General features: G+C 50.8%; 1 protein-coding gene across 1 annotated transcript in view; it reads left to right on the top strand.

Annotated features, from left to right (window-relative positions):
• Positions 1–17,505, top strand: part of adgra1b (adhesion G protein-coupled receptor A1b) — a 75,194-nt gene extending 57,689 nt beyond the window's left edge. Inside the window, exons 12-16 of the mRNA XM_029835151.1 lie at positions 1,900–2,027; positions 5,360–5,483; positions 11,205–11,350; positions 15,182–15,277; positions 15,389–17,505. Coding sequence (XP_029691011.1) covers positions 1,900–2,027; positions 5,360–5,483; positions 11,205–11,350; positions 15,182–15,277; positions 15,389–16,772 — 1,878 coding nt within the window. The 3' untranslated portion in view covers positions 16,773–17,505. The remainder of the gene's footprint in view (positions 1–1,899; positions 2,028–5,359; positions 5,484–11,204; positions 11,351–15,181; positions 15,278–15,388) is intronic.
• The last annotated feature ends 9,714 nt before the right edge of the window (positions 17,506–27,219 follow it).

Raw genomic sequence — 27,219 nt, 5'->3', positions numbered from 1 at the left:
TGAAGGGGACCTAACGACTTCCGCAAATTTGGATTTTTCCTTCAAAGAAGGAAGAAATTGGTGCTATGAGGAGATTAAACCACTATTGTGCTGGGCTGCCAGGAGTTAAAGCTCAACGCTTCCGACTGCCGTAGGAAGCATGAAATGAATGTTGAGCGCCAGAGCGATGAGCCCGTTGATGTTTGGAGCAGCGATATTTGATGCCCTGTGGAGAACCAAGGATGACAACATGTCATCCATATGTCTGAAGGGCTCCACTAAGACGGGAGAATAGAAGGTCCGGCTTACTTATAGCTCGTGTTGCTTGACACTTCCGTTATGGGATGCAGAATATTGAGGACAACCAGGCTCCGCGATGAGGAACGTCGCTGACATGAGTAACCAGGAAAGGTCCTAGAAGGCAAGAATGTAGGATTCAGGCCTTGGGAACTATTTAGTGTCCATCGCATTATATCTGTGGTCCACACGTTGTGATATGTATCCGGACTATAAGTCGCACTTTTTTCCATAGTTGTCAGGGGGTGCGACTTGTACTCAGGAGCGATAAATACATTATTACAGAATTTCACATGTTTGTTATTTTCACACTGACAACCACCAGAGGGCGCTCTAGGCGTGTGTACCTGAGGAACGAGTTCCTTTAGCAACGCAGAAGAAGAAGCGGTGCTTCATCTATGGAGTTAGACTTGATTGTTTGGTAAACTTGCTCGGATGTTCTTTATGCTATAGTTGTCTGATTAACTGTTAATATGTTACGTTAACAAAGCAGACACGTACTCAGTTCGTTGTGGGTCATGTAGCTGAATTTGTTACGTTAGGATACCGTAACCCTATTGCTAATCCATGCTAATGGATTGCTAATTCCCTTTCAGGATGAAATGTATGTTCTTGGTCTCGGATTTTATCAAATAAATTTCCCCCAAAATCCGACTTATAGTCCAGTGCGACTTATAGTCCAGTGCGACTTATATATCTATTTTTCTTCTTTATTATGCATTTTTTGGCTGGTGCGACTTAAACTCCGGAGCAACATATAGTCCAGAAAATACGGTAGCTGCTATATGCTAAGAGTGAGCGGCCAACCTGCCCTGGCAGCTTCCCAAGAAGCGGCGTCCTGGCACCGAGTGTTCAAGTGTGTAAAACGCTGTGAATGATTCCAAACACGGGCAAAGCTGCTCTTTAAAGAGAGCGAGTCTCAAACAGCTGCTGGCTGCTCACACCTCGAGTCCCATCGGTGAGTTTACAACCGCTGATGTATCAAATCCGTCCAGAAAACTGGAAAACAAAGCCCTCGGAGTTCGGTGGGCTTTGAATAATGGAATTCCGCCACTCTTCCAAGTCATGCGGGCACGTGGCATCTGCTCAGTCTGTTCCCCTCTCGCGTCTCCAGACGGCCAGGTTAGGGTGGAATCAACCCAGCTGTCGTTTACCTTCGCTGGGCTCCATCAAGTGGCCCGATGTTTGGAAGGAAAAGGCTCAAGATCCTCTCAAAAGTCCTCAACAGAGGGATGAATGGCAACCTCGTCCATATGTCTGTATATATGTAAATGTGTGGTTTGAAACCTCAGGACGCACAGGGGCAGTTTTTGAAATGGTGCCTCTTTTCCTCTCTCAGAGATGAGCAAACTTTTATTGCATAAATGATTAAATTAGTAAATTCTATTAGAAGAGGAATATCCATAGGGATACTGTATAGCATGCTAGCTAATGCCTTAAGTCACAGACATTTCCTTGACATTCACGTGTATTTTGCTTGATATCAGGAGGGGGCAGAATATTGTGCTCATGCATACGGAGAGCTAATAATCGTTGTGCTACGGGTGGATTTGGCAAATGTCATTTTAATGCAGGAGGCTGCTGACTGATTATCCTCTCTCTCCCTCTCTGTGTCTGCTTCAGGATCTGAAGAAGGTGCTGTCTTTCCCCCCTTACCCCGGGGAGTTTTTGCACCCGGTCGTGTACGCCTGCACGGCGGTCATGTTGCTCTGCCTCTTCGCCTCCATCATCACCTACATCGTCCATCACAGGTAAGAAATGTAGGTTTCTTGATATGTGCAACGTCACAAAGACGCGTTAGCATCGTCTCCGGGTGCTTTCCAGTAACCCTGACCCCCAAACAGGCAACAGGGCAAGAAAAAAGGCCCTTTTTACCCGTCCACAGCAGCGGGGCAAGCAGGGGGTGCAGCTCAGTCTTCTACCTGTCTCCAAAAATGAAGGGGGAACGGTGGGTGCTCGGTAGCCTCGCTGATAAACCGGCCTTCCTGGAGCTTTTTATTGATAAAGATGCAATGTCCCGTATCTAAAAAAGCACCACAGCCGGCTCATTTGCCCTTTTTTGACGGTATATTTGACACAGCGTGTCCTGCAGGGCTGGAATTCATGTGTGCTGGAAGACTAATCCGGAAGCTTACGTAACGCCTTCATCTCTCTCTTCTTTTCATCATGGGTTCCAGTTTCCAACCGCTCCGTCACAGATCCCAGGCTGACTGTGGTGGGAATCAGATGCTCCGGGCCGACACAAGCACACACACGTGTGTGTGTGTGTGTGTGTGTGTGTGTGTGTTTCAGATAACAGCAGGTTCGTGTTATTCCGGATGGAGATGTGGACGCAGTTGTCGGATCATTTTAACATTTCAATACGGGCCCAGCTGGAGCGACGTTTTATTGTGTCTGTGGTTCGAAGCGCCTTCCCTTTATTTAAACTGCACCTTTCTGGGGGGAGGGAGGAGAATTAGCCCAAGAGCAGCACCCCAGACATGGAGAAGTCAAAAAATGGGAGAAAAAGAGAAGGTTCCAGGGGTTAAAGAGGGGTATTTGGAGGCTTCACAGCTGGCTTTTTCATCTTGGGGCAGATATTTGATTCCATGTTGCTGAAGCTCAGAGATCAGCTACGCTACAGACACACTGATCCTGAGTCTGGAGCTACGCTAGGACAGAACCCGCCACCTGGATCCGAGTTGGACTCCCACAGGATTGATCTGGTTGTGTGAATGTAGTCAAAGCTAGTGCTCAGCTCAGAGCAGATCGGTTGGGTCAGATCCAAACGTCCTTGTTTATTTACACGTCCTGAGACTGGTTTTGTTTTGGTACCATCATATCGTTCTTCTCCTCATTTCCTCTGCGACCGAGCCGGTCTGTGGTCCAGCAGGGCCCCTGATCTGGACTCTGGTCTGCGGTGCTGCAGCCGGAGGGGCGTGCGTGCGTCACCGAGGCGACAGACAGGCTGCGTCCTTGGGCGGCGGCGACAAACACCTGCTCCTTTCGAAACGGAGGATTTCACAGTCGCAGAGAGGCCAGATTGGGTTGAGCTTTTTTTAATCAGTGGAAATGTCGGCAATCACGGCGCCACGTCGCGCCCGTTCACACAGAACCGCTCACATTCAGCCGGGCGGGTCGGCAGAAAACAGAAGAATCGATACTCTGACCTCTGGAGGGGAAGGGAAGCCTGAAATGTTGCCGCGGGATGATGAATCCGACTGCCTCGGAGAACAGAACCAGACATTTAAAGCGTTTGGAACGGGAATAACGAGCAGCAGTGGAGGTTCTGCCAGGACCCACTCCCCTTTTTCTTCTTTACTGTGGAAATTGAAAGCTAAAGCAGTGCAGGAAGACCCCTATTTTAATATCTGCGTCTGCACATGGAGACAGATGTTTTTACAGAGCAACGCAGTGGTTACGTGCACGATTTATTGGTCACATTTTAAACAACTACAATCACACAAATAAGACAAAGGGCGCTACTTAAAGCAGCTACGTCGGCGTGTCACGCAGCGGAGAGGCTACCGGCGTTTTTCTTTCAATTGCACTCACATTAACCAACTCCTCATCGTCCTCCGCCCCCCCCCGGGCGCCACAACGCGTCCCTTTTTAGTAACACTCCAGCCCTGGAGTGTTACTCCAGTTGACTGACAGTTTCCATGGCGAGAGCGGATTGTGTTTTAAGTGTGTAGGCAGCTTTTTCAGGATAACAGCTCTTTGAATGTGGTCATTTTCTCAGTTCGTGGCGCTCACACGTGCACGCCTCCAGCATGTGCACTATAGCCAGAGAGAATCCCGGTGTAGAAGGTCGGAATCGTGTCTTCGGATCCCAGAGCGGCAGGAAAAGACTTTACCGCTCAAGGTCAAATGCCGATAAATCCAAAATTCCAGATGATCCAATCAGAAGATCAGAAGATGAACTGATGTGGAGGGTGAGCCTGGCCAAGGAGCCCCGATCTTCGGGATGGGAGGGGGGCACATTCATACGGACACGTGTGCAGAAACAAAAGAGTAATCGGAGGACTCATCTCCAGGCCCGTGGAGATGGAGCTCGTTCCCTAATTAGTCCCGTTATCGGGTTAGTAGCGGTGTTTGAGCCGGACCCCCTCTATGCTGAAGCCACAGCTCCTTTTTTGGGCTGATGATTCTCCTCTAAGCTGCCGCCGCCCGTTGCTGTGCTAGTTTTATGCTAGCCTTCAGCCTGATTTCGCTCTCTTTCTCTACAAATTCCGTGAAACAGGTCAGCGACTAATGTACATTGTTCTGACCGGAGTCATCGCGTTGCTGACATTTGGCACAGCAGTAGGCGGCAGGTGAGATAGCAGACGTGGAGCCAGAACAAATTAGCCCACATACGATAGAAGACGGGGATGCGGAGGGCCGGGTTAATGTAGTTGACCCAATGAAAGCCCAGAGAAGAGCCTATGAAAGCTCCTTCCAGGAGGTGGGGGGCTGGGAGCTGGCCTGATTTATGGCCTCTTTGTAGACCGGAGCTCAACAGTGGGATTGTTGTAGAGACACTGACGGAAGTGCCCCCCGCCCCCCCCCCCCCACCCCACCCCCCCACTAACACTAGCAGTGCCTCAGACAAAGCGCCGAAGCTCAGCTCGCTGCTGAGCGCCGCCGTTTCATCTGCAGCCGGCCGGCGTGCAGCCGGACTCCATCTTGGGCAGCGGAGCTTCCCAGCGAACGTCTCCATCAAAGTAACTGTGCCGAGGGAAAGGAGACAGCGTGCACGTCTCCTCACAAGCCGATTTAGGTTAAGTGCTCTGCCCACGGCTGCGTAAAAAGAGGTGCCGTTTTTGTCCAAATGGACGTGAGCGCGTGTGTTTGGATTGTGGGAACGTCAATAGACTCAGCCGACTGGAAGCCGTCGCCCTTAATGTCATCATCCTCCCTGTCGGCAAACACTGGCGCATAAACACGCCGCATCCGGGTTCAGAAGGTCTGCGAAGGAGTCTGTGCACGTGTTAGCCTAACCTCTTTTGTTTGTAGCGGAGGGACGGGCCCTCCAGGTGATGGGCGGGCTACCTGGGACACGGCAGGCTAATCAATGTCCGCGGTGGCACTTGCTAATCCCATTCTTGCTCTTTCCCGGCAGTGCGATCCGCGTCAGTCGGAAGGGATGGCACATGCTCCTCAACTTCTGCTTCCACACGGCTCTGACCTTTGCCGTGTTCGCCGGCGGCATCAATCGAATCAAATACCCCATCATCTGTCAAGCGGTAAGTGCATTCCCTCTCCATCCGTCCTGCTCCGGAAGCCTCGCAGCATTGATTAGCAATGTCTGCGGAGGCGCGGAGCCCGTCTGCCGCATGTGCGGAGCTTCGTCACGGCTTCGTCACGCCTCGGCTCCCGCCGTGACCTCCTCCCTTCTAGCTATGTCACCAGTGAACCTGCAAACGTTCCGACGTCGGAAGCTTCATTCCTGACTGGATATTGGTGCCTTGTTCAGTCAGTTCCGGGCTCTGGCGCCACTTCAGCTGTCACGAGGCCCCTCATTCCATCATAAAGGCTCCGCCCCTACACGCTGAAACGCTGCGAGGACCCCCTACCTCGCGTGACTGACTCGGAGCAGATGGCGTTGTCAGCCATTTTAATTTCCCTCGCTCACCTGCAGTTTAGTGTCACATTAACTTTACCATTTAGAGAAATTAATCTCTTTCTGCTGCTCACACTGAGCATGAAAGGGGATTGAATCCATAAAGCCCCGCCGCCGCCACCGCCGCCGCCGTCACACAACACCGGTGCCGGACGCGCAGCCCAATTTTTGCCTGTAAGCGTGCGTGAGTGTGTGTGTGAATAATGCGTGTGTGCACGGTGACCTGTCCAGGGTGTCTTCCTGCCTCTCGTCCAATGTGCTCGTCTCAAGGACGCCTTAATCAGGAATAAGCGGAGGTTAAGATGGACGCACCAAAAACTAACAGCGACGTCGGTCCAGGTTTTATTCTGGGATGTTTTGCCTCCTTTATTGGTTAATCTGGGAAAAAGAAGCTCGTGAACATTCCCACGTTTGCCTTCATTCCCATTTTAATGAGTTCTTTTACAGATTAAAACACTGTTGTGGAGGTAAATAGAGCTTTTTATCTCAGACCTGTACTAATGAATATTAATCAGTCTCTGATCTGTCCCTGTACGTCCAGATCAGATGTTCTCTGTCCTCTCTGCTTTGAGATAGCAGCATCTTAAAAATCACACGTTTCTATCGTCTTTTAGCCAGAACTTCTCCTGGTTCTGTTGTGCCCGGATGGCCCGATGACCCCAGTCGTCCTCCTTATTAGTCATCCTACTGAAATCCTGTTTAATCGTGACCACGTGTCTGTCAAACGGCCTCGGAGGACTCGTTACCACAGACGTGTGGCTGAAATATCCAGGCTGTGCCTACAGAGGAATTTACCGTAATTTCTGGACTACAGAGCGCACCTGATTATAAGCCGCATAATCTAATTTTAGAAAGAAAATCAATTTTGTACTTAAACAAGCCGCGGGTATCCCACGTAGTAATATGAAGAATTAGATGGAAAACATTCAGTACCGGTAGATGTTTTTATTACCGTAAGAGACGAGTCACTGACGAGCAACAGACAGGTCAGAAACAACAGCCACTCTTTTCATTTGTATGTTTATACAGAGACCTTAAATCCAATTTTCATCACGTCAGGATTTTTTAACTTTTCTTTTAATTTAATCCGCTTAGCAACATAAATATATTCTACCGGTAAATGCTTTTTTTTCCTAAAGGTGTCTGTAATGCAGCTACCTTGAAATATACGTTTGTATCAGCTACACACAAATTACGTTGTTTATGCTTTTTTACTCAAACAATGAACAATCTAATCTAAAACTCCCCGATGGCCCGCCTCTAAAATCTTCTATTTTCATCGCGGTGGCGATTGCTTTTGCCTTCCGTCTGATTCGTACAGCGGAAACACCGCGGCCGCCTGCTCTCTGTGTGTTGACCCAGTCTTCCAGAACCTTCTCAAGCTCGGGCCACCTGCGATGTTTACGTCTAAAAGCTTTTGTCGTCTTTTTGCTTTGGATCAGTTCTTCATGCTGGCGTCTCCACCTTCTCACCATTGATTACCATAATGCCAAGATTATACGCGCCAGCTCGATTTCCTTCTTCAACCGCCAGAGTGATCGCTTTTAACTTAAAAGTCGCATCATATGCTTTTCTTCTAGTATTTTCCACATTGATGAGGGTTTGTAAAAATGACTGATTCACAATAGTTGTGATAGTGCGCCACGAAAAAAACATAAATAAGCCGCACCGTAGAATAAGCCGCAGTGTTTAAAGTGTAGGAAAAAAGTAGCGGCTTATAGTCCAGAAATTACGGTAATGCTGAAATCCATTGGATGTGTCCTCTCGAAGGGTGTTGCCAGCTTCACTCATGTACAAACGTCACAGTGAGCAGGACCGATGCTCCAAATGTCCAGTTTCATCAAGAAAAAGAGATTTCCAGCATCTCCTTGTGGACTTTGGTCCATCTGGAGAAGCGTTTAACGTATTCAGTCCCCGTTCATTTCTGTCCCGTTAGCCCGGGGCTGGTGGATGCCGTTTGCTGCTCCTCCTTCATCCAATCATTCCTAACAGGGTGAGTGTGTGCAGACTTGGAAGGAGCCCAGGTTGTCTGCTGCTCCACTGGGACGGGAGCCGCTCTCCACAGACAGTTTGAGATAATTAAAAGCGCGCTGGTGGAGACGTGTGATGTGTGATCACACGCAAGGCTGTTCGTTCCCACTCAGAGAAGCTGCAGGGTTCCCTGAACTCCTTCCAGGTTTCCCACCTCTCGTCTGGTCGGAAACGCGCCCGCCTCCATCAGAGGGAAGGCCGGTCGCCTTCCGCCTCTGCCTACGTGCCGCTGCCCCATTTTGGCTGCGTTTAACGTCACTCTTGGATCTGAAGTGATCCAGTCTTTGGTCTCCTTTTCCTCCTTTTCCGTCTTTGCCCAGTTTGGCCGTTGATTTGCGCGACGCTGCAGCGCTGACGCGGCATTTCTTCTTTTCCCGTGGGCAGCAGAACGGCGCTCTCGCCTTGTTTTGCCTCCCCTTGCCCTGAACCAGCAACACGTGGGTCTCACTTTAAAGTTCCCTAAGTGTGACTGGCATTAAACGAGCCATTAATTCCACAAAGAACCCCTTTAGGGAGGTGACCTTGATCTGGGCTTCCAGCTAGCTGTCAGCTGCAAGATGCTTTATGGAGGATTTTCTCATTAGCCTGCTGCTGTGAAATGAGTTGTTTTGGCAAATACTGCTAACAAGTCTTACTGTATCTGCTGTGGTTGGTTCTGGACCTGCAGTGGGTCCGATCTGACGGCTCCTGAGCTCATTTCGGAGCACGCTGGGCAGAAGACGGTTCCCAGGATTTCTCCAGTTTAGCAGCGCTCGGATGTGCTGGAAGCGTCTTCTGACTCGGGTCAACATTGGAGCCAAAGCCAGGAGTACAGTGGGACCTCTACTTACGAACGTCTCTACATGCAAATTTTTCAGGTTACGAAGCGTCTCAACGGGAAAATATTTCCTCTTGTTACGAAAGAAATTTCAGGATACGAAAGGCAAAAATACGCTACCGCTGCTACTCGCAGCTCGCGGAGTTTAGCGAACACAAACTTGCTTGTAGCTGCTCTGCCATTGGCTATCGGCTAGCATCTTCCTGTCATCCCATTGGCTAGGAAGGACGTCAATATGTACAAGTTTGTGTGTATCCCAGCGTCGCCTTCGTTTACCTTTTATTTATTGTGGGTGTTCGTATGTTTGTCCATTAGATGGCGGTGTTACCACAAGTGTTAACGTTCGTTGCTAGTAATGACGGCTAATGTAAGATTAGCCTGTAATAAAGTTCATTTTGTTCCTGGAGAAGCCTTGCAGAATTCCTACATTTATTGTGCGGTAATCTAATTGTAACATGTATTTGTTACATGTTTTGATGCATTTTTATGATTCATAAAAAAAAATTATGTCCGAATTTTTGGGGGCTTGGAACGGATTAGGGCATTTACATGGAAAACGCGTCTCTACTACAACTTTTGGAACGAATTAATTTCGTAAGTAGAGGTCCCACTGTAACACTGCAGAGAGTAAAAGTCAGTCGCACACTCCAAAACTTGTTAAAAAAAAGGGAGATTTTAGGAATAACGGAGAAGTGTTCCACCACTCTGGAGTTTCTCTTTAACCATTTTAAATGCTGTAGATTAAAGGAGGCATTTGGGAGCTCCCAAATGTGGTGGAGGATACTTCATGGACCCGTCTACGACCAGGAACTTCCTTTTTACCCAGCGCAGCATAATGAGATGTATGATTTAGAAACATTTTTAACAGTACGGTACAATTTACAGTACGTCAAATATACCCAGGTGAAGGGATTCAGGTCGGTGCCCATCAGGAAGACGTTGATTCACTGGAAGAGGAAGAGCGGGAATAACTAGAGCATTTGAACCTGCCATTGTCTGAAGACTTTAAACGCATCGCAAAAGACGGAGCGTCAAAGCCAAAGTCCAAACCGTCTCTTCATCCCTCACAAAATAGCTCCCGCTTGCTAATATTTTCAACTTTTAGCCAGCCAAGTGATTATTTCTGTCTGATTTAGAGCTTTTGGAAACAGCTCTGCTTAAATCTGACACATCAATATGTTTTCTATTAAAGTTTTCCTCAAATTCCGATTTTGAGGGGGACGCGCGTGTGTGTGTGTGTGTTATCAAGCTGTTATTTTCAGATTAAAAATGAAAGAGCTATAGAACAGGAATTTAGCATACAGGAGCTAATAAATGCCACCGAGCGCTAACTTTAGCCTTTTCCAATAGGACTGTTTGGCCAAATCTTCTAATCCTAAACACCCGTTTCCTTGTTGGCGTGATTTCCATTTATTTGTGCCGAGCTGACACCCCGCTGAAGTGATGAAACAGGACTTCTGAGGTGACAAGAGCTTTATCTTTTTAATGGGGACACATTGATCAGCTTTTCTGGAGTCATTTCCAGCGTCTCCTTTGTTCCCCGGGCTGCTCGCTGATCCGATCACTGACTGAAATATGAAATATTTGCCCAGATTTTCCAGCAACAAAAGGCGGCTTAAAACGGAATATTAGAATATCACAATGTGTTTGTGCTCGGCAGCAAAGCCCTCCACACATGCAGCAATCAGGAAGTGATGCGATGGAACGCTGCGGCACCTGTAGACCAGTAAGGTTGCTGGTTCTGGCCCGACAGTGGACCGTGCTCACCATAGTTACCCACCAGTCACACCAGTCAGACCAGTATCACTGCTATCAGACTGGTTGGGATCTTCGGGAGCCTGACTTTTAAGGCCCACGTGGCATGACCTTGATCCTTGACCTCCAGAAACGGACTCCATTGTTCCCCCCGTGCGTGTGCATGCTTGCTGCATTAATGTTTGAGCCAGCGCTTCCATCCCAGGCGTGACCTTGAGCGGGATTCCGACGGACCTCCTCCGCTACAGAGGAAAATCGGGCGGGTTGTGGGCCTTTACGTGGTCATTTGCTGTCATTTTGAGCATCATCAGGAGCTACCACGGACGCTTCCACTTAGCATCGGCTAAGTTGGATCAGACCCCCCCCCCCCCTTCCCCAGATATATGTGTTTGCTGCTTTTTGAGAATATTCATGAGCAGTCGTGACTCTCATTTGTATTCCGGTTTATTATTCACCGTGCAAACCGGTCGTCCTCTAACTCCGCTGATAAGGAGCTGCTCAGTATCCACAGCTGGATCCTCCACATAATGCTCTTATCCCACACAACCTTGATGATTCACCAGCACTTTCGCATTATTGTCTCCCAGTGAAGGATTCGTGGAAGGAGCAGGTGTTGGGGAAGTGTGTATAACGGACAAAGAGACGCCCTTGGAGCGACATTGCTGGGGTTTTTTGTCCTTTTTTTGCCCGTTTTCACAGCTGCTCTGAACACATTTGGAATGGGTGTCGTTTTCCTTCCAGGTGGGGATCGTGCTGCACTACTCCTCCCTTTCCACCATGCTGTGGCTCGGGGTGACGGCCAGGAACATTTATAAGCAGGTGACCAAGAAGCCGCCTCAGAGCCAGGACAGCGATCCGCCTCCGCCCCCGAAGCAGCCGCTGCTCAAGTAAGTACGCTCAAACGTCTCAGATGGTAGAAATGAGTGTTTGTCCAGTAATTAGTGTGGGAAAATGGAAAAAATAGACAAGATACAAGATGTAGCAGCAGCATTGTAGCATTTCCTGTCTGGCCCAAATGCCCTGATGGGCCTTAAATATTAGTAATCGCCGTTTTAAAGTCGTTCCGAAATGTGGCGAACGGTACCAGGACACGCTTCACAGCCCCATTCAGGAAGTGAAGCTGGAACGTGTCACTCGTCGTAAATGCTCATATTTATCTCTGTGGATCTCAAACATCTTTTTTAAGGGAAGGGAGCAGGTTTCTGTGCTGCTGCGCGCAGCCACACAAACACCAAAGTATTTGTAATTTAATGAAGGAGGAACTTTGAAGCTTCCTCCCATTTGGCCTGAGATTTGAGTGGATCCAGAGTTGGAATTAAAAGTAAGTGCATTAGTTCTGACAAGGTGACGAGTGCCTGGGGTCGTTTATAATTCAATTTGTATTTAATCTTCCTGTAATATAGACACTTCCAATTTCTAGGAATAGCGAAGCCTCCATCCTGACCATAAACCTGACGTCTATTGGGTGATGTTGCAGGTGTTAGCTAGCATGGCTAAAGCAGAAATACATTATTGTTAAACCCTAATGTTTAACAACAGTGTTCAAGCCTTCGTTTTAGACACTGTTTGGTTCGGGAAGGTGCGAAATGGGAACGGGAATGTTGGAAAGGTCCGACGGAACTGTTACAGTCCGACAATAGCGCCTGTTTATGCTGCTCTGCGGCGAAAAACACACCCGGAAATACCATGTCGTGACTTCCCGTCAGGCTTGCAATGATTTATGTGTTTTGGGATTGTTGTTTTTTTCTTTTTCCCAAGCAGTCTGAGTTTCTGTGGGCAGGAGGGAAGTGGGGAAAGCGTGCGAGTTATTCAGGTTGAGAGCAGCGGTGGGCTCGGCGGGGGCGGTTACGGGGCAGAGGTGCAGGCAGGAGTGCAGGCGGGGCGTCGAGTGTAGCCCAGAGACTTGGAAGGACACTCCAGAGATCATTTTATCAGGGTTTGAACGTCGGAGGGCGAGCTAAAGGTCACATTACGCAAAAGGACGCTTCATCATTCCGTCTAAAACCATCCAGGGGAACGCCTCAACCGGACCATCGCAGGTGAAATGAATGGAGAGCCGTGAGACGAGGAGGTCAGACTCACCTAAATTAACCCGCTGCCTCGGCATCACTCCCCCCCCCACTGGCTCAGACACCCAGAGCCCAAAGCTTTATCAGAAATCTGAGTGGATTTCCCTCTAAAACCCCTTTATCAGCGCCTCAAATGGGATCGCCACGTCCAACTTTCACTCATTCTCCATCTCATTCCCTCTCTGCTTACTGGCAACATTTGGGGGGTGTAAGCGGATCAGCACGTGGACGCACGGGGGGGGGGGGGGGGGGGGGGGTTCTGCCTCCCCGCCGAGACGGCGCCGCGCCGGCTCGCCTGCACGCTGTGCTGAGCCCGACTCAGGGAGAAATCCTGTTAAGGGGGGCAAACGCAGGACAATCGGCTGTTTGCGGGCTCAGTTGAAGGCTTTAAAAACAGGAAGCTGGGCCGGAACCCTCTAGATGTGCACCTAAAACTTGCTTCCACGGGGGATATTATGGGATCGTTCCACTTTGGTCGTTCGGACCACCTGAGAGCGATGATCTGCATGTGAACATGGATGAGGACCCCCCCACCGCCTCAAACACCGTCCCGATCGGACGTTTTTAACGCGGAACGTTCCGGAAGCTCTCCCATCGCGCACCGCTTGTGAATGAGATCATTTCGGATCGTGGGGTGCAGCAGTGGGGTTGATCCGCTGTGATTGACTGTGAGGCTCCTGTCAGACAGGCACATGCAATGGGACTTAGCAGCTGCCCCCCCCCCCCTCCAACAACCACCCCCATTGCCTCCCATCAGCGTTTGATATCTGCTGATCTCTGCCAGGACTCAGGTGGATCACGTCCCATTGTGCTGCAGCCTCGAGGTGCGATTTGTGCTCATTATCATCATTATCTATCACTTCAGCGCCCGAGTGGACGACAGTTAGCTCGCCGTTAGCTAGCTTGGTCTGCGACAGAGCTCAAGTGATGTCATTTAAAACCTGGCGTGGAGGGCAACAACGCGGATGTGGCCCAACATCTGGGCCGCTCTCTGGTAACAGAGAGTTTACCTGGACGCCACAGTTGGTGGTCTGATGGATGGGACGGAACGCCCTCGTGGCCCATACAAATTCAACCGGCGTCTTATTAAGCCGGTGATGCTGTTAGAAGGAGGCGGCGGCACCTCATAGGCTCATTTATTTATGTCTACGCCACCCGCTGCCCCATCGGGGAGCTCCATGTCCGTCAGCTGGAGAACATCCTGGACCAGGTCCAGAGAGACGACGCTTAATACCCATAATTCCGAGCGCGGTGCATAAGCACGGGGTTGTGATGGGAGTCGCACGGGTGCCGCTCACAGGCACTTTTACGGTCTCCGTATCCGCTGTGGCGGCATCGGGAGGCAGAATTCTGCACACTCTGCAACTTTCGCTCTAATAGAATGATAAGAAAAACGTGCGCAGCGAAGCGCGCGAGCTGGCGGCGGCGCCGTCGGTCGTTCGCCGGCACCTCCGTGCATATTTTTATTTGCCACCTTTCAGACTCTGGGTTTAAAGCGCAGTTTGCCTTAATTTCCCCTCGTTCTTCTCATTTCTGTTGCGGCGACTGACAGGCGGGCGAATGGCTTTCTGTCGAAGGTGCGTTTCCTGCTCCCACTCAGGCAGAGTGACAGCCTCTTAATGCCCCCCCCCTCTTGCCTCCAGCCACCCCTCACCCGCCCGTCCAGACAAACATCAGTGATTGTAATTGAATTTTTTGGGACAGGCACTCTGGGACGGAGGACAGGTTCAGGAAGAGAAGATGAAGACAGGGAGAAATAGAGTAGCGGAGAGGCTGGAACGGTGACGGAGGTTAGGACGGAGCAGGAGGGAGGAGGAAATAGCAGCGTTTTTAGACAGGAAAGAGACAGAGGACGAGGACGGGGCGCGGAGGGGGCAGCTGGGGGATTAGCGTCGGTTCTTCCTCTTGCTCACCACATCTGCTGATTCCTTTAACGGATTAAAACAGGATATTCACGCTGACATCAGGACACCGTGTGAACTTCTGCTCTTTGAATTCGTTATGCTAACTCGGCTAGCGTGCTAACTAAATACGTCCCCACTATTGCTACCGAATCTCGATTTTGGATTTGACAACTAACTAATTCATAAAGATGCCGACATCCCTCTGCCAGACCGATGTAAATATCCGGCTAACGGAGCCTAGCTGCAGACCAGGAAGTGGGCCAGACCCCCTGATGCTCTGAGCCTCTTTCTTTGGTACCTGCAGCCCAATCAGGCTGCGCAGATTGCCCGGCTCTCTTAAGAGCGCCACGTCAGCAGCGTCTGACAGCTCAATCTGGAGAGCAGAGAGGAGGAAATCAGAGTGGAAGTCCTGCTGCCTTTGTGGGGGCCTATCTCCTGGGAAGGAGTCAGTGGATCAGGCATTTACACGATCCCGCCAGCGGGAACGCGAGCGGTTCTGGAACACGGCTCTGGCGGCAGTTGGGATGTTCCGCAAGACGATGTAGATGTTAGCTTAAGGTTTCGGAATGTCCGAGGTTGCTAGCTGACGCTGCGTCGGGAATCCTCTCTAGTTTAGCCCGGCGGGCGAGCGCTTCCCTTCCGTCCAGGAGTGGGTTTTCTCTAAGTCTTCAGGTTTTGACGGTGGGGTTGGCCAGTCTGGGCCCTTCTCCCCTCACGCGTCTGTCTCTGTCTGTTTGTCCCTCAGATTTTACCTGGTCAGCGGCGGCGTGCCGCTCGTCATCTGCGGAGTCACAGCGGCCGTCAACATAGAAAACTACGGCAGCGGGGAGCAGGCGCCATAGTAAGATCCGTTTTATAGACCCTTCCGATCAGGGTGAAGGATCTTCCATCTTCTGGCTGCGTTTTCCCAGCGTTTGTGCTTATTTTCATTCCGCTTCTGCTGTTGTTTCAGTTGCTGGATGGCCTGGGAGCCCAGCCTGGGGGCCTTCTTCGGCCCCGTGGCGTTCGTCGTCCTGGTAACCTGCGTCTACTTCCTCTGCACCTTCATCCAGCTGCGAAAACACCCCGAGAGAAAGTACGAGCTGAAGCAGCTGACGGAGGAGCAGCAGAGGCTCGCCGCCGTGGACGTGCCCACCCACTGCCACCAGGGGGCCGAACCCGTGGCTCCGAGCGGCGGGGGCCACTGCCCCGCCGGCTGCCCGGGGGTCCCCATCAACCCCGCGCTGCTGGCCAATGAGCACTCTTTCAAGGCCCAGTTGAGAACGGCGGCCTTCACCCTGTTCCTCTTCCTGGCCACCTGGACCTTCGGGGCGCTGGCGGTGTCCCAGGGCCACTTCCTGGACATGATCTTCAGCTGCCTGTACGGTGCCTTCTCCGTCACCCTGGGCCTCTTCATCCTCATCCACCACTGCGCCAAGCGGGACGACGTTTGGCACTGCTGGTGCAGCAGCTGTCCGGGCCGGCGTGCCGACACCTGCTCCGGCGCCCACGGCCCCGCCCAGGCGCGGCCCAAGGTCAACGTGAACGGCGACACCCCGGGACACGGCCACGGCCACTGCCACCACGACTCGCCCTGTCCGGGCAAAGCGGCGGTGACCTGCGCTCACGGTAGTTTAGCTTCCTGTAAACACGCCTCTCTCCCGTCCTCGCAGAACCACGCGACGTGTCTGGCGCCGGTGGCGCCCTGTTGCGCCGCCCTGCACAGCCAGCAGCTGATGGAGGAGGAGTCGGCGGCGGCCACGCACGTCCTGCTGCACGCCGACCCCGAAGGTTACCGCCCGGGGATCCAGCTGCACCCTTGCCTGAAAAGCAGCGCTAGGACTAAAGGCCGCCAGTTTAGCCGCCGGGCCGGCGCCGGAAGCGAGCGGGAGTACGCGTACCACATCCCGTCCAGTGTGGACGGCGGCAGCGTGCACAGCTCACACACTGACAGCCCCCACAGCACGCACGAGCGGCACGCCCACATCTGCCCCCATCTGGCCCACGAGGGCCACCACGAGGGCCACCACGCGTGCACGCACGAGGCCCTGGCGTGCCACGCCCACTGCCATCGACACATCTGTTGCGCCAAGGCGGAGCTGTTCCCCTCGCTGTGCCCGGCCGAGGGCGCCGACACGGGCGTCTTCCTGTGCGGCTGCAGCAAAGTGGCGGAGCAGGACCCGACGGCGCCGCATCACCACATAGAGATGCACCCCCCACGCAGACAATCCTACCCCCAGAATCCGCCCAATCAGAACGGGATTCTAAAGGGGGGCCTGAACGAGGGACTTCTGTACATGTCGGACAGTACGGGGAATATACGCACTGGACCCTGGAAGAACGAAACTACTGTGTAGTGGGGGGGGGGGGGGGGGGGACGCGACCCGCCCGCCAAATACAAACATTCCTTTCTAGAATAAAGAGAAAACTACGGATTATGGAAGTTGGAATATCACAATCAGCGTGGGATGTTTTTATTTCAATGTCCTCGTGTTTCGATGTGTCCCGTGTTCCTGTACAGACGTCGGACCTCTCGGAAACGCTCCAGAACCTCTTCAAGCCCGGACGGTTCTGTCAAACGTGTGTGTGTCGCATCATCAGACGGAACTGAAGGAATTCCATAGTGCTCCAGAGCTTACTGTCAATCTCTCTCTATATATGGATATTTAAAAAAAAGGATGGATTGATGTGTGTGTGTGTGTGTGTGTGTGTGGGTGAACAAGTTCATCTTTTTTTAATCACTAGTCTTAACAAAACTCTCGGCATCCATGTTTTAGACAACTAAACCAGCAGTTTTAGAGTCCATGAAGTTTCAGTCAAGCTACTGTGAAACCTGTCAGAGAATTCCGGGACCGTGCGGAGACGCTTGCCAGATGTGCGTGGACGTCCTCTTTAGTAGTGCTAATGATGAGAACAAGCGGCGTGGACCCAACGGTCCCCTCGCTGGGTCGGTGTCCTTCATGTCTTGATGATGTCTCTACTGGTTTGTTTCTTTTTTATGGAGAGAAATGAAAAACTGACAGCAACAGAACGGCTCCGCTGCCATCATTTCCTTCTACAGCTGCTGAGACCTGGCCTCACATCATTACTGTTATTATTACTATTACTATTATTATTACTATTATCATTACTATTACTATTACGATTATTATTATTATTATTATTGTTATTATTATTATTATTATTACTAATAGTAGTAGTAGTAGTAATATTATCATCATTATTAGTATTATTAGTGCTAGTATGATGATGATGATTATTATTATTATTTTATTTTCTTATTAATACTATATTTCTTATTACTATTATTATTAATAATAATAATAAAATGATTCTTATTATTATTCTTTTTATTATTACCATCATCTTTATTATCATTATTAGTATTAGTATTATTATTATTATTATTATTATTATTACTATTATCATTGTTATTATTATAATCAGTATTATTATTATTATTATTACTCGCATTATTATTATTATTATTATCATCATTATTATTAATACTCTTATTATTACTATTATTATTGTCATTATTATTATCATTATTGTTATTATTATTGTTATTATTATTACTATTATTCTCATTATTACTATTATTATTGTTATTATTACACTGTGCCACGGAGGTCTTCATCATGGGTTCTTTGCCAAACTAAGTTCAATCATGGTGTTGCGCGTGAAAAATAATCATTTCAAAGCTCCTCTGCTTTAGAGAAGTCACCAATTCAAAAGTAAACGCGCTTATTAAAGATGTAATAACATTATTTGAACATGGTTCGTATCTTCCCTGGTAAAGGATGATGCTTACTGCCCTTTTGCCACTGTTTAGTGCCTCCTACTTTTTTATCAGTTGGATAATTTTCCAAACTTAGTTGTATCCAGTGGTTGCTATGGAAACATTGGCATGAGGTATGTGGCTGTTGGTCACAATCAGTGAAGAGGAGTCATGGAACAAGTAAGGTCACACCACAACGATGGAGTACAGGGGAGTACAGGTGGAGTACAGGTGGAGTACAGGTGGAGTAAAGCCGGAGTACAGGTGGAGTACAGGCGGAGTACAGGGGAGTACAGGTGGAGTACAGGCGGAGTACAGGGGGAGTACAGCCGGAGTACAGGGGGAGTACAGGGGGAGTACAGGTGGAGTACAGGGGGAATACAGGCCGAGTACAGGTGGAGTACAGGTGGAGTAAAGCCGGAGTACAGGGGGAGTACAGGTGGAGTACAGGCGGAGTACAGGCCGAGTACAGGGGGAGTACAGCCGGAGTACAGGGGGAGTACAGGCGGAGTACAGGGGGAGTACAGGCGGAGTACAGGTGGAGTACAGGGGGAGTACAGGCGGAGTACAGGTGGAGTACAGGAGGAGTACAGGCGGAGCACAGGTAGAGTATAGGAGTACAGGTAGAGTACAGGGGGAGTACAGGTGGAGTACAGGTGGAGTACAGGGGGAGTGCAGGCAGAGTACAGGAGGAGTACAGGCGGAGCACAGGTAGAGTATAGGAGTACAGGTAGAGTACAGGGGGAGTACAGGTGGAGTACAGGGGGAGTGCAGGCAGAGTACAGGAGGAGTACAGGCGGAGCACAGGTAGAGTATAGGAGTACAGGTAGAGTACAGGCGGAGTACAGGCGGAGTACAGGAGGAGTACAGGCGGAGCACAGGTAGAGTATAGGAGTACAGGTAGAGTACAGGGGGAGTACAGGTGGAGTACAGGTGGAGTACAGGGGGAGTGCAGGCAGAGTACAGGAGGAGTACAGGCGGAGCACAGGTAGAGTATAGGAGTACAGGTAGAGTACAGGCGGAGTACAGGCGGAGTACAGGAGGAGTACAGGCGGAGCACAGGTAGAGTATAGGAGTACAGGTAGAGTACAGGGGGAGTACAGGCGGAGCACAGGTAGAGTATAGGAGTACAGGTAGAGTACAGGGGGAGTACAGGCGGAGTACAGGTGGAGTACAGGTGGAGTACAGGGGGAGTGCAGGCGGAGTACAGGTGGAGTACAGGAGGAGTACAGGCGGAGCACAGGTAGAGTATAGGGGGAGTACAGGTGATTCTCACCACCTCTGCAGTCCAATAGGCTGAAAATGACAAGATTTTCAAGGTCAAACGATGAGGAAACGTCCCTCATCCAAAAGGCTCCTCACCAAGGATCATTTTTGGAATCTGGTATCAAAGCTGTGGATGAAGCACGTGCACGTGCGTCAGGCTGCTGCTGACTGACGCCTGCCAGTTTACTCCCAACGGGAGCAAACGCAGAGTTCTCTTTCATCTTTGAATCTTGGTGTGATAGACTTGAACCCTGGGTTCAGCCACCACATCACAGTGCTCCTGAAGGTTCCTGTTTCCAGACTGAAGCAGGAGTTCTTTCTGAAAACCATGAAGGTTCAATTCTCTTTGAAGAGCAGAAAAACAGCGGTGGAGAGGCAGCGCGTTGACTCAGAAGCGCTTGTTTGTGTTGTGACAGATGGGAGAAAATACCCTTATTCCTTCAGAAAAGCTGGAATAAAACATTTTATAGGAGCTGCCACGTCTTTAAGGAGGAAACAAGTTCATGTAAAGAAAGCAGCGCGGGGAACAACTCCACACCAACGCTCAGTGTGGGAGGGGTTTTTCCCTCTTTCTCTTTTCCTGCCGTGCCAGGAGTAGAACCGGACCGTCCGGATTGATGCAGAGACACTTGCTGAAGTGTCTCCTCAGCCAGGAGGAACATTTGTCTCCAGCTGGAGGAGAAAGGAGAATAAAACCACGGTGACGGAGCTCGGAATAGTGAGTGGAGGCCCTGCTGGATGTCAGCGATGATGCATGGCCATCATAACTCCACCCGGCCCGACCGCGCTCTCCACTGTCCTGGACAAAATGGCCCATCATGGGCCCGAGTCAGGCGCTCCCAAACTGTGATCTACACCCACCACTACAGACATGATGTCTGTGGCTAAAATATTCACCTGTGGAGCTGCAGCAAAAGTGGCTTCTCACCCTTTTCTACACCGACACAGATTCCAATAAATGTATTTTTTCACCGTGCGGTGCAGAGAATTTCTGGCCTTTCTGGTTTTTGTGTGTGTTCGAGCAGACGAGGATGAAGAGGGAGGAAGGCGAAGGCCCGACTTCCTGTCTCGATTCACTCTTAATGTCTTTATTTCTCCTGACAGCGTGATGGAGATCGAGGCGCCTCGCAGAGCCCCTGCAGGAGAGGAATTCAAATCATTGCAGGCTTGACTGCTAATGCCGTGCCTTTCAGAGCGTGTGTGTGTGTGTGTGTGTGTGTGTGTGTGTGCATAAAACATGTGAGGGCTTCCAAATGTGCTCACATCAACGCAAAAATAAGACATTTGTCTCGTGTGTGAAACAAATCACACTCAGGTTTGACAGGCCGTGAAATGTCGGCGCACATTTCATCCGCAGCTGGATTTTTTTTTTTTTTTTTTTTTTTTTTTTGAGTCGAGACCACATGACAACCACAGATCACCTGTCTGCCTGAGAGACGCGTCGCAACCTTCAGGTGAGTCACAAAGGAAGGAGCTGCTGCTGGTTTATACGGATGAACGCTAGGCTAACGTAGCTCAGGCTACCGCGTGTCTGGGGCGGGTCGATGGCGCCGTTACAGGTGAACTGATCGATGAAAGATCAAAATGAAAGATTGATCCAGAGGATGGCTAATGTGGTCTACGCTCCCAGCCGTCCCCCCACTCTCTCTCTCTCTGTCTCTCTGTGTCTCTCTCTCTCTCTCTCTCCTTACATGCCGGTTCTGCTCCGGCAGGACTTGTGATAGAAGGCTGTGATCGACAGGCAGCTTCTGTCCTTGGCTTAAATAATACAGTGAAACCCTGCAGGGCAGCAAAGAGAAGTGGGGGTGGGTTGGGGGGGGGGGGGGGGGGGGGGGGGTGCTGTGGTGGGGGTGTGGATTAGGATGACAGTTTAAGCGTTTGAGATGAAGAAGTGAAGGAGTGGCGCCAGCGGGATCAAAGAGGAAGAGAGAGAATTGGGAAGATTGGGTGTTGTTTCAGTCCTGGGGGTCATGTGCGCCTCCACGTGCACTGACTTCAACACACCACAGACCTTCGTGCTACGAGGCACCAGCGCCAGCCTCGACGCCGCCCTGCAAAGCCTTTTCATAAGGAAAACCTTGTTTTTCCAGATCGAGCAGACTCAGGCTGAGCTTCTGCCACAGGTGATTCCAGCCAGGACGTCTGAGGAGACTCCTCCCCCCCTCCCCACCTCCCGATCCCACTTCCTGTCGTGTGAGGGGCGGAAAGCTTGATGGAAGCTCAGCAGACGGGAAACAAAGACTGATTGATGTTTTCCTTCCACTGACGCGCGTGAACAGGACAAAGTCATTGTTAAGGTCATCAATAAGGGCCCCCGCCTCCTCCCGTATCCACAGGCAATAGGTGTGGAAGCGATTAGCAATTAACTAATTACATCAGTGTCACCGGCAGCCTGATGAATGTGAGGCTCCCGGCTCGCTCTCCACGCTTTCATTTGCTAAATGCTCCGGGATCTTTAACCTTTCCGGAAAACTGTTGTCTGTCGTGGTGGCAACAACTGGCGCACGGTCCCTGCCATCCGGTCCTGGCGTTCCCTGACAGGCGGATCCGCTCCGGAACTTCTGAGACGTCCTCTCTTCTTCTCCTGCCTCAGATTTGAGCTGCGCCGGCTACGCGTGGTGGGAGAGGGAACGCAGCAGACGGAGGCCTGACGTCCCTGACGTCTCCGGTTCCTCTGAAGGCTCCATCAGCCGTCACACCCCGGGAAGCTGGGGTGTCCCCATTTCACCTTAGCGTTCCAGCCACTTGTTGGATTTCCAAGCTGCGATGAGATGAGTGACATCTTCTTGTCCCAAATCCTGACCCCCCCCACTGTGCTTCTGTTTCCGAACGCGTCCCAGTTGGTGATGTGTTGAATGTTGGGTTGGGTTGGAGGAGGAAAGAGGTGCCAATCTTGGTCGCTGTTATTGCCACCCCCCCCCCCCCACACACACACACACACACACACACACACACACACACACACACTTTATTTATAGCCTGGTAGAACTGGAATAGAGAATCATGTGATGGTTTAAATGCAACAATCCAGTGGATTATGGGGGCCTAAGAGGCAGCAGCAGCCGCCTGTATCGTCAAGGCTTGAACATGACAGCCAGGCTCAGCTGCCCCCTCCCCCCATTTACCCCCCCCACCCCCCACCCCACCCCCTCGCCTCCTTCAGTGGAGAGAGTAGGACAGCTGGGGATGGCATGGTGGGCACGACCGGGGAGGATGAGGAGGATGCAGCGGATGAGATTAGGCTGCATAAGTGTTTCTTTAAAGGGAAACGAGTTGTTGTGGCCCTCGTTAAGCAACGCCCACATCCTGTTGTTGCTTATTTAGATCCGAGTGAAACAGGGAGGCTGCTACACGTCTCAGCGCAGGAACATCCATCGACCGTACGAGCTTCAGCTCTGTAGCGAAGCAGGTTTGACGAGAGCTCTAAAGCAGCCGAGCTCACAGGATGAGGGTGACGCCACGAGAGGGGCAGCGAATCCACTGGATTACAGCCCCAGTTGGTCCACAATGGCGCTTTTTTTTAACATGTATCCAGTCAACATCCATGACAATTTAATGGAGCCGAATCGTTAAGTGAATTATTTGCAGACAGATGTTGAAATGGACTCGTGGGGACAGAGAGCTGGTCTCCGGTCTGTCCTCCTGGAGACACTGATGAAGATGTCTCCAGGAGGTTATATCCTCAAACATCCCATTAATGTTCCCCGAGTGAGCTCCAATCCTTGTTAATGCAGGATCGCCATCTAGTGGTTAAAATGGGCACCTCAGCGTTGCTGAAGGACGAGTGGATGTCAAACCATTTCTGTAAACTTGATTTTTAGATCTGTGAAACCAAATTAATAATTATCTGAAGCTGAATAACAACTATAACAGCACACACAGATGCACAAAACCAGCAAAACACAAGTTAAGCAGAAGGAAAACTAAACTATGAAGCTGTAAACTGGAAGCTTCAGTCCAGCTGTTGCAGGCCCAGGGGTGCAGCACCTCTGATCGGGGGGGGGAACAGCAGGGGGCCCAGCAGGGGGCCCAACAGGGGTCCTGGACCATGCACTGAATGCTCAGCAAGCTTTACTGAGGGCGGATGTGTGGACATTAACTGAGGTTCCTCAATAAATGCAAATGAATGCAGGTAGTTTCACTTTAACCCCCCCCCCCCCCCCCCCCCCGCAGCATTCTCACGGGCTGCTTCATTCTTGTTTGGGTCCTTGTAACATATCAAGTTCTGCTGCATCTCATTAGTCCACACACATTATAGCAGCACCCTGTTTTTGTCTGGGAGGCCTGATGAATATGCATGTTCCTCCTGCACTACACGTATGGATGGATGGATGAGTGGATGGAGGGATGGATGAGTGGAGGGAGGGATGGAGGGATGGATGAGTGGATGGAGGGATGGATGAGTGGAGGGAGGGATGGAGGGATGGATGAGTGGATGGAGGGATGGATGAGTGGAGGGAGGGATGGATGAGTGGAGGGAGGGATGGAGGATGGATGAGTGGATGGAGGGATGGATGAGTGGAGGGAGGGATGGAGGGATGGATGAGTGGATGGAGGGATGGATGAGTGGATGGAGGGATGGATGAGTGGAGGGAGGGATGGATGAGTGGAGGGAGGGATGGATGAGTGGATGGAGGGATGGATGAGTGGATGGAGGGATGGATGAGTGGAGGGAGGGATGGATGAGTGGATGGAGGGATGGATGAGTGGATGGAGGGAGGGATGGATGAGTGGATGGAGGGATGGATGAGTGGAGGGAGGGATGGATGAGTGGATGGAGGGATGGATGAGTGGATGGAGGGATGGAGGGAGGGATGGATGAGTGGATGGAGGGATGGATGAGTGGAGGGAGGGATGGATGAGTGGATGGAGGGATGGATGAGTGGATGGAGGGATGGAGGGAGGGATGGATGAGTGGATGGAGGGATGGATGAGTGGAGGGAGGGATGGATGAGTGGATGGAGGGATGGAGGGAGGGATGGATGAGTGGATGAAGGGATGGATAGAGGGATGGATGAGTGGAGGGAGGGATGGATGAGTGGATGGAGGGATGGATGAGTGGAGGGAGGGATGGATGAGTGGAGGGAGGGATGGAGGGAGGGATGGATGAGTGGATGGAGGGATGGATGAGTGGAGGGAGGGATGGATGAGTGGATGGAGGGATGGATGAGTGGATGGAGGGATGGATGAGTGGATGGAGGGATGGAGGGAGGGATGGATGAGTGGATGGAGGGATGGATGAGTGGAGGGAGGGATGGATGAGTGGATGGAGGGATGGGATGAGTGGATGGAGGGATGGAGGGAGGGATGGATGAGTGGATGAAGGGATGGATAGAGGGATGGATGAGTGGAGGGAGGGATGGATGAGTGGATGGAGGGATGGATGAGTGGAGGGAGGGATGGATGAGTGGATGGATGGATGGATGGAGGGATGGATGGATGGGTGGAGGGATGGATGGAGGGATGGATGAGTGGATGGAGGGATGGATGGAGGGATGGAGGATGGATGGATGAGTGGATGGATGAGTGGATGGAGGGATGGATGGAGGGATGAGTGGATGGAGGGATGGATGGATGGAGGGATGGATGAGTGGATGGATGAGTGGATGGAGGGATGGATGGAGGGATGGATGGAGGATGGATGAGTGGATGGAGGGATGGATGGATGGATGGATGGATGGATGGATGGATGGAGGGATGGATGAGTGGATGGATGGATGGATAAGTGGATGGATGGATGGATGAGTGGATGGATGGATGGAGGCATAAGTGGAGGGATGGATCCACACACGCACATTAGCTGGTGACGTATTGCGTCACTTCCTGTCTTCTCAATCGTTCGTTGGTTGCATTGTGCACGGGGTGTTGAAGTCACTTAATATTGAACACTTGGTGTGTTGTATTCACTTAATATTGAACACTTGGTGTGTTGTATTCACTTTAATTAAAATTTGAACACTTGGGACATTCTAGTCACCTGATAACAGTGAGAAACAACCCATATTAAACAAATACAGGGCTCCACCGATTATCAGCGTTAGCGTGGCCTCACCGTCTGTTTCACCCGGTGTCTTTGTCTGTTCAGCGTGTGAAATGTTTAGTTACTGCTCTGCCTCCTTTAGTGAAGGGAATAGGTGCAGAAAGTTGAGTTTATTAATGGCTCTGGAGGCGAGACTTAGCGAGCTTGAGACGCGGTTCCGCAGCTTGGAGTTAGCTGGAGTTGCGTCAGGTAGCCAGGAGAAGCTAGCTGCTGCGGAGCCGCCTAGCGTAGCTTCAGCTAGCGGCCCCCGGCAGCAGCCGGCTAGCCAGGGCGGCTGGGAGACGGTTCGTAGGAAGCGTAGCCCAAACCAAAGGCCCACGGTGCCCCACCACCCGCTTCCCGTGGCTACCGCTTTTCCCCACTCGGCGACACACCCGCTGAGAAACCGACCCTGGTAATTGGCGACTCTGTTTAGCGCTACGTGAAGCCGACTCCAGCCACCATAGTTAAGAGCATTCCGGGGCCAGAGCGGGCGACATAGAAGCAAATTTAATGCTCCTGGCGAGACGTAAACGTAAATTTGGTAAAGTTATTATTCACGCCGGAGCCAACGACACCCGGCTTCGTCAGTCGGAGGTCACCAAAATTAACATGGAGTGGTGCTTTAGTCAGTTGGCATTTTTCTCTTTGATCTTAAGTTGGCATTTTAGTCTTTGATCTCCTTTGTATCAAACACCTCAGCTCTATATCTTTGAGCACACGCCTGAGGAGCTCAACACTCTTGTACCACACTGGTGACCAGCAGACGCATCAATGGCACAGAGAGGAATCCAGCAGCTGAAGGCAGAGCAGGAACCACTGGAATCATCCATGGAGACTTGGAGGCAAGAGGTCCAGCACCTCAGAGAAGCCCTGGCAGAGAAGGAGGAGCAGCTCAGCAGGGCAGTGAAGAGGCAACAGATGAGGACTGTGGCCCGTGTGGAGACCCTGACCCAGCTGAACAGCACACAAGCTGCTCTGAAGGAGAGCGAGCTGAAATGTGCTTCTCTGGAGGAAACCCTCCACAGTCAGCAGCAGGAGATAGGGGAGCAACACAGGAGAGAGCTGATGGAGCAGGAGGAAGGCCTGAATCAGAAGCTCCTGGTGATTGAGGAGGAATTTGAGAGGAAGCTGAAGGAAGAAAGGCAAAGATCTCATGAAGAGAAAGAGGCTATGAGGCAGCAGCTCTTTCTAGAAGAAAAAAAGTTCCAGAAACTACTGGATGAAGAGAAACAAAAATATAACGAGAAGATCATGGAAAAAGAAGAGTCATTGAAGCAGCAGCTCTTGGATAAAGAAGAGAACTTTAACAAGATGCTGGCTGATGTTTGTCAGCGGTGGGAGAGGACAGCTCAGACATGGGTCCTGATGAAGGAAGAGCTGCAGCACAAGTCCCAGGAGAGCCAACGTTTCAGGCAACATGAGGAGGCAAACACCAAAGAGGAGATCCAGAGGCTCTCTGAAGCGATCCTCCAACTTGAGGTGAGATGCTTTCACCTTTGTTCCTCTTCCAGAAGATTTCAGATGATGTTCAGTGAAATCTAAAACACAATCTCTCTTTTCTGCAGCTTCAGGTATCAAAGAAAAAGAAGAAGAAAAGCTTCTGTAGATGGATCTGGAAAAAGATGACGTTCTGGAAAAAGAAGTAAACAACAATTCCAGAGCTCCCAAAGAGCTCCTCCTCCTCCTCTACATCCTGACCTCCACAACGTCACATCCTGTCTTCAACAGTTTTATT

This window comes from Takifugu rubripes, chromosome 4, assembly GCF_901000725.2.
Source record: "Takifugu rubripes chromosome 4, fTakRub1.2, whole genome shotgun sequence".
Lineage (NCBI taxonomy): Eukaryota > Metazoa > Chordata > Actinopteri > Tetraodontiformes > Tetraodontidae > Takifugu > Takifugu rubripes.
This window is presented reverse-complemented; position numbering and strand designations above follow the sequence as displayed.